Source organism: Atheta coriaria, unplaced genomic scaffold, assembly GCF_025399875.1.
Source record: "Atheta coriaria isolate IRGN ID8LTWV9N9 unplaced genomic scaffold, Caltech_Dcor_3.1 hic_scaffold_3_pilon, whole genome shotgun sequence".
Taxonomy (NCBI): domain Eukaryota; kingdom Metazoa; phylum Arthropoda; class Insecta; order Coleoptera; family Staphylinidae; genus Dalotia; species Dalotia coriaria.
The window spans coordinates 9,988,479-10,001,530 of record NW_027045445.1 but is presented as its reverse complement, the minus strand read 5'-3'; the positions used below and the strand labels follow the sequence as shown (position 1 = coordinate 10,001,530).

The 13,052-nt window shown below is 36.0% G+C and overlaps 1 protein-coding gene across 10 annotated transcripts in view; it reads left to right on the top strand.

Annotated features, from left to right (window-relative positions):
• Nucleotides 1-65: 65 nt before the first annotated feature.
• The window catches only part of LOC135804258 (phosphatase and actin regulator 1), a 44,763-nt gene continuing 31,776 nt past the window's right edge, over nucleotides 66-13,052 (top strand). For 3 of the 10 annotated variants that reach the window (XM_065318061.1, XM_065318062.1, XM_065318060.1), the window contains exons 1-2: nucleotides 5,257-5,799; nucleotides 7,973-8,026. In XM_065318061.1, coding sequence (XP_065174133.1) covers nucleotides 5,289-5,799; nucleotides 7,973-8,026 — 565 coding nt within the window. In that variant the 5' untranslated portion in view covers nucleotides 5,257-5,288. Of the gene's footprint in view, nucleotides 401-927; nucleotides 1,590-1,698; nucleotides 1,768-2,005; nucleotides 2,635-4,251; nucleotides 4,465-5,256; nucleotides 5,800-5,943; nucleotides 6,737-7,618; nucleotides 7,737-7,972; nucleotides 8,027-13,052 lie in introns of those variants that run through there. The other 7 variants (XM_065318068.1, XM_065318065.1, XM_065318066.1 and 4 more) reach the window with 7 other exon arrangements.

Genomic DNA, 13,052 nt, shown 5'->3' with positions numbered 1-13,052 from the left:
GCCACAAAAAGCTGTTTTACGGCAGACATATAAACTAAAAGTGACACAACGCGTTTCAAACACATGCAGAAACTAGTCGCACACATACGACGCTCGCGCGAGCTACGAACGCAGCATGAACGCACACTGACAAAACAACAACAATCGGCGCGTTCGACGTGAATCTCTAACTTTTCGGTGGCGTGTGCGGTTGGCCATCAACATCACCAGCGTCGGCGAAAGATCGCGCGCGTCGGGCGCGTGCTACCCACGAAAATGGCTGAGTGCAGCAGCCAGGAGAAGACGCCGACGACCGACGACGGTCGCAGCGCGTCCACCAGCGCAAAGTTAGTGCAAAAAGTGGACGGCACCACCACGGCCGAAGAGGACGACAAGGACGAGAGTGAGCATACGCTCAAAGGTGATTATCTGTGCCCATCTTCAAACATCTGTAAACATCATTTGTGCCATTTCTGTTTGTAACGACGGCTGGATTTTTACATCCACCTGTCGTCAGCATTGCCAATGTGCTAACGCGGTAAAACAAAAGTGTTACGTTCGCCCAATTTTAAAACCTGTTTGGGTTATGTTTACAAACGAAAAATTCATATTATATTTATATAGTAATATTTTATTACTATACAAACGGTGAAATGATAATTTCGGGGGTTGAAATCACATTCTAACGAAGAAGTAAAAATAAATCAACAGGTTATTCAACTGTTTGCTTCCCAACCAATCAAAATCCGTGATTCGGCCGGCGACCATTGAAGCATAGCGCGCGAAATTCAAAATTCCACACTTCATCACATTGTGTGTTCATTTGTTTTCTGTGTGTTTCTCTCTCTGTGTGTGTGTATCGTTGCAGTACAGTTAAACCTCTCGTTAATTATGGTAAATATAATTTAAACAATACGAACTGAATCGTTGATTTTTTGATATTTTTAGTGACATCTGTACAGAGCCCTCTGTTGATCGAAGAGATCGAGGGTGACAACGAGCCTATTTCCTATGCGCTCGTGCTGGAACGTCTGGAAACATTGAATAAAACACCCAGCGCACTCAATAAATACGATATCATCGTGTGTTTCATCTTTGTTATAATGCTAGAGCAAGGTTTCATACCGCTGCATTGCGCTGAAGAGTTTTCATCAGTCGGCCATTTTGAATTCGACAAGCAACGCGTACATAACCTCTGTAAACGTCTTCCTGACACATGGAAGAAATCAAATAGTTTGTATGAACTTACATTCGTGTTGGGTTGTTTTCGTCGACAACAGTGTAGATTACTATGCACTATTTGTATGGACGATTTATTGGTTAACTGCAGTGTGCAAGGCGTGCAAAATGGCAACTACTCGATGTTGATTGATCCATCGCAGTATGTGATTGACTCGAGAATCTCACTGCGCAAAAGATTTCAACACATTAAACATTTTGCGACTAATTTTAAGAATTCCATCGCGAATCCTGCAAAATGGGACGTTCTGCAGGTGAATGATGTGCCAACACCGCGGTTGCAGGATTTACCGCCGGAGTTGAAGATTGAATTGGAGAAGTTGGTTAAAGTCGAGTTCTTTAACGATTTGTGAATTAATTGTAGTATTTATGTAAGCAATAAAATTAATGAATAATTGTGGTGTTTATTTATTTATTTATTTTATGTTTAAATATTGTTTATTTTTATTTGTTTTAATTTATTTTATTTTTATTTTGCAGTTAATGGAAAACATGAAGATCATCACAATGATGATGGACGAGGAGATGAACCTCATGTCAACGGTGATAGTAAGTTTTTTATATTTTTTTAAAATTGTGGTTAGATTTGAAGTTTTGGGGAATTTTTGTACGTCCACATGTTTTTTATTGCGTTGCTATGGTAACTGGTGTGACGTAGTCGCGCGCCCTCTTCTCTGGCGGCGGCAGGGAGAGATGCCTTTGCATCCCCCGACAGCATCCCTCGCCACGTTGCGACGGCGCGTTCCCTTCGCTCTCCCTTGACGTAATACGTGTATGCGTGTGGGCGCCGCGTTTCTATTGTACGGGAGTCGGGATCGTTTTCGGGATCGAAATCGTTTTTCGGTTCGACTGTACCACGCGTAGCGCGCAGGGTGCACGGTGCGCGCTCCGTCGAGGGCAGGGAATTTTGGGGTTGTGAGACGCAGTCATCTCGGGAGAGTGCATTATCCGCTTTGTTATCTCGTGCATTTCGAGTGGTCAATAAGCAATAATTATACTATAGGATTAATCTCCGATCGCTTCCATTGCATTTACATTTTGAGCGCGTTTTTTTTTGTGTTGTTTGGTGAGTGTGTGTGAAGTTCCAAATTTCTGGAGCGTCTCTATTGTCTACCCGTGTGCGAAGTGATTCACAACTGTACACGCTGGAGCCTGCGGAACGCTTCGCCAAGCTGCCACAAACAGCGGCTGTTGTGCAACAGCTGCAGCGCATTCACAATCAACAATTGCAACAACAGCAGAATCACCACCAGCAGCAGCAGCAGCCACAACAGTATCAACAATATTCCCAACCGCCCCAGTTTCAGCCGCAGACGCAATCGACAGCGGACGGCAGTCAGGAGCGTTCCTACTGGAACGGTCATCTGATGCTCACGCACAGTCATAGCGATGGCGAGTTTCCAGTTTATAGTCAAGGTAAAGTCAGCATAAATAGAATCCTGTTGTCATCCTGTGAGTCATTCAAGGTTATATCTGTACTTTGAGGCGTTTGAGATGCTTGGGAATGCTGGGAACGGAGGAAGTCATCAATAATCTAAGCCTAGGGATGAACGTGTGTTGTGTTTCGGGATTGCGTGCTTTTGAGCATTCCCCTAGCTGATGATGATACCTGGCTTCCAGCAGTATGTGTCGTATTGCACGTTACATCTGGGGGATTCATTGTTACGACCCATACAATCTCACAATGTGTAGATAAAACACTTTGAAGTTTCAAAAAGGGAAAAAATGAAGAAAAAAGTTGTTTGAGAAGAGATCTGAGTTAAATAATTAAAATATTTCTATTTGGTTAGATTAAAATAGATTTTACGAGAGTATTTAATGGTTGCATTTTTAGCAAATTTGGAGTATAAAAAGGGAAAAATTTGATAAAAATATGAATTATTTAAGAGATATGAGTGATTTGTAAAATAGAAATTTGGGAAGCTAAAATAGAATTTGCGAAAGTATAAAATGGTTCACAATTGCATTTTACTGAAATTTGAAGTTTTAAAAAGGAAAATAAACGATAAAAAGTTGTTATTCAAGAGGTTATAAGTCAATTAATTGAAATAGAAGTTGATTCATACAAAAATAGAATTTGCGGAAGTAGTAAATGGTTTAAACTTGCATTTTTGTGAAATTTGTAGCTTAAAAGGGAAAAAAATGATAAAAAGGTTGTTTTTAAAGATATAAGTGAATTAATTAAAATAGAAATTGGGTTAGACAAAAATAGAATTTGCGGAAGTAATAAATGATTCAGAATTGCATTTTCGTGAAAGTGGCGCTCCTGGGTCGGAATTGGAAATGTAATTAACCGGAAGTTTTTTCGGTGAGGATATCGCCAAGCACTTTTTCACACCTTTTCACCACACATGTGAATTTCTCCTTTCTGAATTTAAAAATCAGCGCCAAACAAAATTTACATCTTTTCAATCTTTTCGAATATAAAAAGGTTTAAGTTTTCTTTTTCCTTTTGGTTTACAAACTTTTGATATCTACGCTTTATAAGATAGGTAGTTGGGTATTGAAAGACCCTTCCGATGTGAATTAAGCTTCTTAGATGAACTGTGTGCGCATAAATTTCGCGCCGTCGCCGTCGCTGGGAAATTTACTTTTGCGAATGCGATTGAAATCGTTCGAACGCCGGAATTGAATTGAAAACTGCGCGAAATTTAGGTTAACGATACCTGCTACGCCATGCGCTTCCGTCCGATTCGTGAATAACGCCCAATTCACGATGGCTAAAACAAAGCCAATTTCATTATTCCTTTAGACTTTTAGACTAAACAATTCCTGAAGCAGGCCGTAAACCCGACCACTCTTCTGTTGTTGTTGTTGTTTTATGCGTTTTGTGTTTGTGTATAATTCAATTTGTACCGCGTTCTATTTTGAATATGTTGCAGTTTGTAGGCGTATGTATTACGAGCGCAAAGAAGTCGTATAAATATTTGCTAATGCGACTTGTGTACTGGAAATGTTTGCTATAAAAATATATATCGCTGTCTTGTCGGGGCAGTAAGTGCCACACAACAGTCACAATAGCCCGCAACACAAGTATTTATCTACGAAGAGATAGAAGTCCCACATATGACTTTTCTGAAGTTTATCAGAAGTTTCCGCGATTGTTTTCTATTTTCTGCACTCGAAACTTTTGCTTTGTGGTCGCCGGAAAGCTCTGTGGTTTCATTTCTTCAAAGTTAACTTTCAGAAGCCTACTAAAAGCCACAATTTAGTCCACTGACAAGGATTTTATTTCTTCATTACTGTGTAAGTTTTCTTCTATTTTTTGATATTTTTTTGTAGTGAAATAGAGTTTTGGAATTTTGGTGGCAGGAAGGAAGTCAATTTGATTTTTGTTTCGGATTTCCGCTTGCCAGTCGGGTAGTAGTCTAATTTGGCGGGCGTATTCACCCGTCTGGACGCATTTCCGCGCAATGACGTTTTGATTTAGTTCCGAAATTTTCAATCGGCCTACTGCTTGCAGCAGCGGGGTTAACGAGTGATTGGCAAACATCTGATTGGTTTTTAACTAGCTATTTGATTTGATTGCTCACAATCATAATCAGCAAAATTCAAAGAAATTAAATTACACTTTTCCATTAAAAAAAACAGTTTGTTTTTTAATACAAAGTTCTTAAAATGATAATAAAATACAGAAAAATTGCATGAGAATTTTCTTTTGAAAAAGTGAATTTAAACGCCATCTAGGCGTCAATTATCTAATTTTTACAACGAGATAATTTAAATATTAACATTCAACCCTTATTTTTCACCCTTAACGCTTTATTTTTACTACAAAAAGTACTCTATGTTTTTTTCCATGGTTTAATCTATGTCTATACCAAAATTCATAAAAATTTATTGATTGGTTATTGCGTGAAAGAGTAACAAACATACAATTTTCTTCAAACCTTCACTTTTTTAAATATTAATTTTATTATGATTTCAAATTCATAAAACCAACACTCACAATTTCCTGTTTGACAACCTTTATCTAAATATACACATAAATTGTAAGATTAGATACTAAATAATACTCAATTTAATTCACACCAAACAATTGAGTATACCATTCCATCCATTCCATCAAAATGCGTCGAAGCGAGAGTTTCAAAAACGGCCGTGATCGCCTTAGTAAACTAGTCCGATCTTTATCACACCGTGAAGATCGCGCAAGCTGGCGCAAAACCTCCATCCGCAGCAACGCCTCGTCATCCATCGATAACACCGACTCGCAGAGCGATAGTGGTCAATCGACAAGCACCAATTCTTCGCGAGTATCACGCGCGCGTCGCAAACTCGTGCGATCCATTTCGCTCAATGGCGATTACAACTATCGCGCGATCTATGAAGATGATGACTACATGACCATCGCCGAACGCATCGAAATAAATCGCGAGTTTCAAAGTGAAATGCAATTATTACTCGACCGGTTGAATGTAAACGCCAAGACAGTCTACGATGAGTATAAATTAAATCATGGGATTGTTATCAGTAGTGGATCGGAATATTTACATTCGGATACACAATCCGAATACAGTGATGGTAGTTTGGTTGAGTATAATATCAACGACTTAGAATTGGAATATGAAATGAATTTTGGTAATTATTTTATAGTGATATTTATTATTTGCTATCCACCTGTTATCTAATCATGTGTTGAATGTTTGTGCTTGTTTCGAGTGCTTCGCTGAGTCAAACTTTGTGCTTGCAACTCCGTGAATTCGATTGCATTCAGTTGCGATCAGTCATTTACAGGTGAATAATGTGTGCTTAGGGAAATAATGATTCGACAAGTGCGTAAGTTGGTGAAAAAACTATCGCACAACGAAGATGGTGATGATGTGCGTGCGCGGATGGCAGACAAGTCGAATATCGCGGTGGATATGGATGTGGACGTGGCCGACGACGCCCAATCGATATGTGCAAATCAAGTTAAAGAGGATGTTGTGAACGCGGTGAACGTTATAAATCGGCTCGACTCGCGCAAGGCGACGCCGCTCTTATCGCGCCGGCATCGGAAACTGATAAAGACGACTTCGACAGCCACATCGGAGGTGGAAACGCCTGAGGTGAAGGTGATGCGTGCGGAGCACGAGGAGAAATTGCAGGAATGTGTTGGAAATGTTGGAAATATTGAAAAAAGCAGAAGTGGAAAATGTAGAAGAAGAAAAAACAGCACATGAGGCAATTTTGCACGCAAAAAGTGTTGATAGAAAAGAAGTAGAGGATAAAAATGAGGATGGCAGTGACAGTAGTGACGATGAAGACGATTTGGAGACCAAAATTAGGAAACTTTCGGAATATTTATCGAGGAGTACTGAGATGTTGAATAGTCAATTTGAAATTGATGAAAATAAAGTAACTAGTGATAATGTCGATGGTTTTAATGAAGAAGCCAATGGGAATATTAATAAAGAAGAAGAAATTAATATTTCTGAAGAAGATAAAAGTATTAACGAAGTTTTGCCGTATTTAGAGACAAATATGGATGATTTTGTTGATAATCCAACGTCAACTGATGAAAATATTAACATTGGTAAATTTAAATCAAAATTAAAACTAATTTCTTTTATGGTTTAAAGAATGTAAAAATGAATCGCAAAGTATGTTGGTAAGCGCATAACTCAACAACGCCTAAACCAATTTGGCCAATTCTTTTTTTAAAGTGTTTGTTAAAGTCCAAGGATGGTTTTTACGGCGAGAAAAATTTGAATAATTGCCGGGAAAACCCTAAAGACAGTCATTTTCTATAGGATAAAAATTGAGATTCAATCATAGTTATAGTTAAATAGTTGAATCCGAGATGTCGCGCTGAAGTGCATTATTGCAATTCTTTATATAATTCATTTCTTTAAAATAAAATTGCGAGTCTTATTGCTAGAATTGACACATACTATGTCTAGAACAAGAGAGTAAAAACGAATTACATTTTTATTAAACATTAATAAAAGTAGTGATTTTTCTATTTTTACCTCTTTAACTTAAAAAATAATATTTATCTGTGTGCGATTTTGTGTCACAGTGTCACACTGTCCTACATTTTTCTCGCTTTCAATGTTTCAATGCAGCCGACATCTCATTCAGCGCGCCGCTGCCAAATTATTTGCGCGTTTCAGTTTGCCGATTTCGCCTGGACTTAATTTCTGCCGCTGTTTTTTTCGATTCCCGATTTGCGCCTTGGATTCGGTTCAAATATTCATTACTGGTGGTGTTTGTACACATACAGATTATGTGTGTGTGTGATGGTAATTCGTAAGCAGTGCAAATACTCGGCGTCGTTCACAAATAGCGCAACGCGACGACGACGCCTCGAACTCGCATAAATTCGTAACGAGCTTTAATAATCTAATAATAATATGCTGCTCTGTGCTTTCCGCCGAAGTTAGTTAACGGCCGGCGTTGACATTAACTGTTTTCTTCTCTTGCTTGTTTTATTAAATATTTAAAAATTGATTTCATTGAATGTTTTTGTGATTGTTATGTGAATAATTTGTGTTTGTGGTTTACGAATACGATGAAGAAACACTAGTGGAGAAGTAAGGAATTAAATTGTACCTACGAATTTGATTGTTTAGTTTATTGCTTCGTTGATGTTATGGGCGGTTAATTAACCGTGCGTTTTCTAATTAATTGCCTGCTTTGCCTTAAGTAATTAATTGATGGTCGTTGCGGGCATTGCGTGCGCATTCAATACTACGATCATTGGATGTAAACTGCAATTGTTTTCAAGGAGTTGAAATTGAGTTGAAATTAATTTTCTCGTTTGTTTCAGGTATGTGCAATGACCAAGAAATGTCACAAAACTCACAAGACACATCTGAAAGTGGTAAGTCAACACAAACTCAACACTGTTTACTTTTTACCGTCTTTTTAGTCCCAACCAAATTTACCTTTTGCTTTTATTAATTAAATGTAACGATATTTTATTACAACATGGTTAAAGTCTATAAATTTTGTTAATATGCGCAATGCGCATAATAATCAATAACTCATATGTTTGAACGAATTTTTACATAATCCTATAATCGTATTTCGTATGAATGTCGAAAAATATGGATAACAAGTGTTCGTGTGTGATCAACGGTAAAAACGAAAGTGAAAGTGATTTACGAGTATAACGCGCTGTTTTCTGCGCGTATTATGGCGAGATCTATTGACATAATCTTGATAATGTGGAGTATTAGACCAACTCATAACATATGGGAGATTTTTTTAATAATCGCGTGTATGTTATATATTTTATTGTAGTTTATTGGAGTCACTTTTTTTTATTTGTCTGAAAGGTTTTAGTAATATAGATTACGATTTATGGTAACTCGGTTTAGTTTTAAAATTAAAAGTTTACGAAATAAGTTAAATAAAATAAAATAATTGAGGTGGTTAATGTGAGTGTTTGGTTAAATTACTGTTAAATTACTTCTTAAGTTTTGGAATTGTTGATGGAGGAAGATATTGTGAGAAATAGAAACAATAGGAGATGATAACAATACAATTAAATTCACATGATGCACGTGTTTCCGCAATTTGCGCAATTAGTGGGAGGAAATAGATTTTTTTACCAGTACTTTTTTGTTGTATTTGAGTATTATTTGAATAATTAAATTTTTGGGTGCTTAACGCAATCATTAATTTCAACGACGCTAAAAATGACTAAGAATAGAAAATCGAAATACAATTCAAAAATTAAAGACAAGACCATTAAACAATGTTGGATAAAATGAACGTGAACGTAAAAATCAAATTGTAGAAACTGACAATTGAATTTATCGCCATTTTTGCACTAATTTACTCTTAAATTTATGGAATATTACACTTTAGGCTATTGCTGCAATATTTTCACACAAGAAATTATTGTTACGTTAATATTAATAAATTTGAAGATACTTTTGTATGCAAATTCCGATGTATGTCATATTTTCGTTTCAAAAAACGTATTTTTTTATTCTTTATTACATTCAATAGCTGATATCTTTTGTGTATCACGTCAAAATAAGAAATTAATCATTAAAATAATAGGAGTTACATTAAATACCACTCAAATTGAACAATTACACAAATTAAATTCATTTTATTCTTGAGAATTCAACTCGAATACAAACAAATCGTATTTTCATGTTAATTTAGGTAATTGTAAAATATTTTCAGAGCATATACATCACCTAGATACTACTATTTGGCTTTTATTTGATTGTTTGATTGTTATTATGTTCAGTTCGGAAAACTTTCACTAAAACTAGTACGTTATTTCACAAGCGAGATTGATGCGCCTCCACAAAAGCAACTTTTGCATATATTTTCGTTTTCATTATCAATCTGGGAATAAAATTACGCCGAGGATGTTTCACACGTTGGCGCTGTCATGTAACGCTTTCATTTGCGCATACATTATTAGATATTTACCGGCATAGAATCGTTACTTGGAAATTTACTGATTCATGCAGGCAGACATGTGAACAAATAGACTCGCTATGCAAAGCATAATGTTTGTAATCAATGGAACAATCAAAATATTTGTAAAGACTTGTCGGATTTTTGCGATACGAGTAATCTATTTCTATATACATACACAAAGGAGAATCTTGTTAGTTACAGCATTTATTACTCAAGAACCGCTGGACAGATTTTGTTTAATTATGATTTTTTGGATTCGTCTGGATTTGTAATAATAGAATAACTATTAAAATATCAAAAAATATGTTTTAAAGGGTGTTAAATAGGGGATGAAAGTTAATATAAAAAGCAAATGCTAGTTTTAGTTATATAATTTAAATTTAGATGGCGCTAAAGTGCATTATTTGCCGTTTTCATTTATCTATAATATAAAAATTAATCGCAAAATCTGTTGGTAAGCGCATAACTCAACAACGCCTAGACCAAATTGGCCAATTCTTTTTTTTTAAATGTTCGTTAAAGTCCAAGGATGGTTTTTACGGCGAGAAAAATTCGAATAATTTCCGGGAAAACCCTAAAGGCAGCCCTTTTCTATAGGATAAAAGTTGGCATTAAAATTCAATCATAGTTATAGTTAAATAGTTGAATCCGAGATGGCGCGTTGAAGTCCATTATTAGAAATTCTTTATATAATTAATTTCTTTAAAATAAAATTGCGAATCTTATTGATAGAATTGACACATACTATGTCTAGAACAAGTAAAAACGAATTACATTTTTATTAAATACTACCGGGACGAAGTCTCGGGCCAAAGCTAGTTTTTAATAAAGTTACTCATTTTATTGATGAAATTCGCAAAAATATAAAAAATTAATTACATTATAACTAAAAAAATTACGAGGACAAAGTCGCGAATGATTAAATTATTTATTCATAACAATCGTGGTCCCGTTGATGACGTCGTTTGGCTGCAAAAGTAAAAGTATTCCAACGATTCGTTGATTGAATCAAGCGTGCGTCGACAATTGAATTACGCACACGTCACATTGGCGTGGGAGGTTGCGAGTTGTAACTGTGTGTATGTAAGTAAGTGTACGTGAAGTCGTCGGGCGGGCGGTTCAATGATTCAGAACGCGCCGTCGTCTCGCCCGCAAGTCGTAAGCCTCTAACGCCACGACGACGACAACGACAACGCGACGCGACGCCGCATTCAATGAGTCGTTCATTTAACAATTTATCTATTTTATTCTTTGTGTGAGAGTTTGAGCTGTGTGAGAGATGCATTCAAGGCATTCAAGAGTGGGTGCATGATATGTCTGCAAGAAAAGGAATCAGAGTCAATTTATGCATGAATTGAAGATAATTTGCTTAAGGTTTATGGTTTTGTAATGATAAAATTTGTTTATGTCTTTGGAAGAGTAGAAAATTTGAGATTTTTGGTTTATTTGATATTTTTTTGGAATTCCACAATAAAACTTGGAAATATTGGCAAAAATAACAAAAAGATTAGTTTTTAAGTTGATTTTTTTTGTGACGCGATTACTCGGAAACTACTCGACTAATTTTGATAAACTTTGGCATAGAGCTAGTTTTACTCAAAGGAAATCAAATAGGCTACTTTTTATTACAAAAATTTAACTTGAAGGGTGTTAAATACGGGAGGAAAGGTAATATTGAGATTAAATCATGTTTATAGTTATTTTATTTGAATATAGATGGCGCTAAGATCAACATATTAGCATAAAATATCTTGCGTGTTAAAACAGTGGTAGTTATAAATATAATTCACAATTTTCATGCGCATTTATTTTATTTTAAACGCAAAAACATTAATAAATAATTAATTTTAAAAAATGTATTGCTTTATAAAATGTCTGGTGGGCGGAAACTGAATAGACACAAATGACATTAAATTTTATATTCCGCCCTTGGCACACACAATAAATATTTCCAACCGAGGATAAACAACAGTTGTATGTTGATTTAATAATATTTTCGGTTATTATGTCATCAATTAGTCTATTACTTAACAATCCGCCGACAATTTGTAGCCACATTACACATTATTCAGCCCGCTTCTTGTTTGGACCAACGCATAATGGCCGCATAGCATCCCGGAAGTGATTATGCTAATGTCATAATTGTTGACAACGTTCCGTTGTGTTTTTTTTTCTGTCTGCTTCTATGTGTGTACGGGTATCTCAATTCGTTTACGTCACTTGAGACACGACCACGGTTTTGTTTTTTGCTTGTGGAATTTTTATGTCTCTCCGAGTCTGTGTGTTTTTTTTCTTGTTTGCTTTTTGCGTGTGTTTCCCAAAACGAGTCAACTGCAGCGTCGACACGTTTTTCCTTTTTCTCGGCGCCGCGTGTCTATTAGCATTTATCCTGCTATCTGGTCGGGTGGCTGGCCTGATCGTGTGTAATATCCGCTTTAGAAAAGGCATGTTGCCACCGTGGAGGCCATCAAGGCGAGCCTGCCGTGCGAGATTTCCATGGCAACGCGGGGCCTACCCTTAAACTATTCGGGAGCTGATATGCTCAGAGTGGAATATTTTTGGGGCAGGAACTGTACAAAAACCCAGCACGTATTTATTATGTTTTTCTAGTTATTTATATAACAACAAAAAATATTTGGTATTATCTAGTTAACATTACTAATTTATTTCATAAATCTATAATATAAAAATGAATCGCAAAATCTGTTGGTAAGCGCATAACTCAACAACGCCTTAATCAATTTGGCCAATTCTTTTGTAAAATTTTTGTTAAAGTTTAAGGATGGTTTTTACGGCGGGAAAAATTCGAATAATTGCCGGGATAACCCAAAAGACAGCCCTTTTCTATAGGATAAAAGTTGGCATTGAGATTCAATCATAGTTATAGTTAAATAGTTGAATCCGAGATGGCGCGCTGATGTGCATTATTAGCAATTCTTTATATAATTAATTTCTTTAAAATAAAATTTGCGTATCTTATTGATAGAATTGACACATACTATGTCTAGAACAAGAGAGTAAAAACGAATTACATTTTTATTAAACACTACCGGGACGAAGTTACGGGCAAAAGCTAGTATTTAATATTTCTTTTTTAATTTACTCAGCATATAATTATTTATTTCATTATTTCAACCGAAAATGAACAAAATTTAAAATTAGTAACCCAAAACAATATAAAATGAACATAAATAATTAAATCTTAAAAATTAAAAATATTTAGTTAAATATAAATCCGGTCCTGATATATTCGTATAGGGTGGATTCCTGTTACACATACGTACGGAATACTACCAATTTTCTCCTGTCTACAACTCTACACCGTCTGCACCCTCACTCAGTTCGCTCAGTTATTTCTCAGGAACGCAGGATATACTCTTTCTAGTAATAGGACTATGACTTGCAAGGCCTGTGTCTGCCCGCGCGGAATTAAACAGAGAAATAAGAACACGGCGTTTACC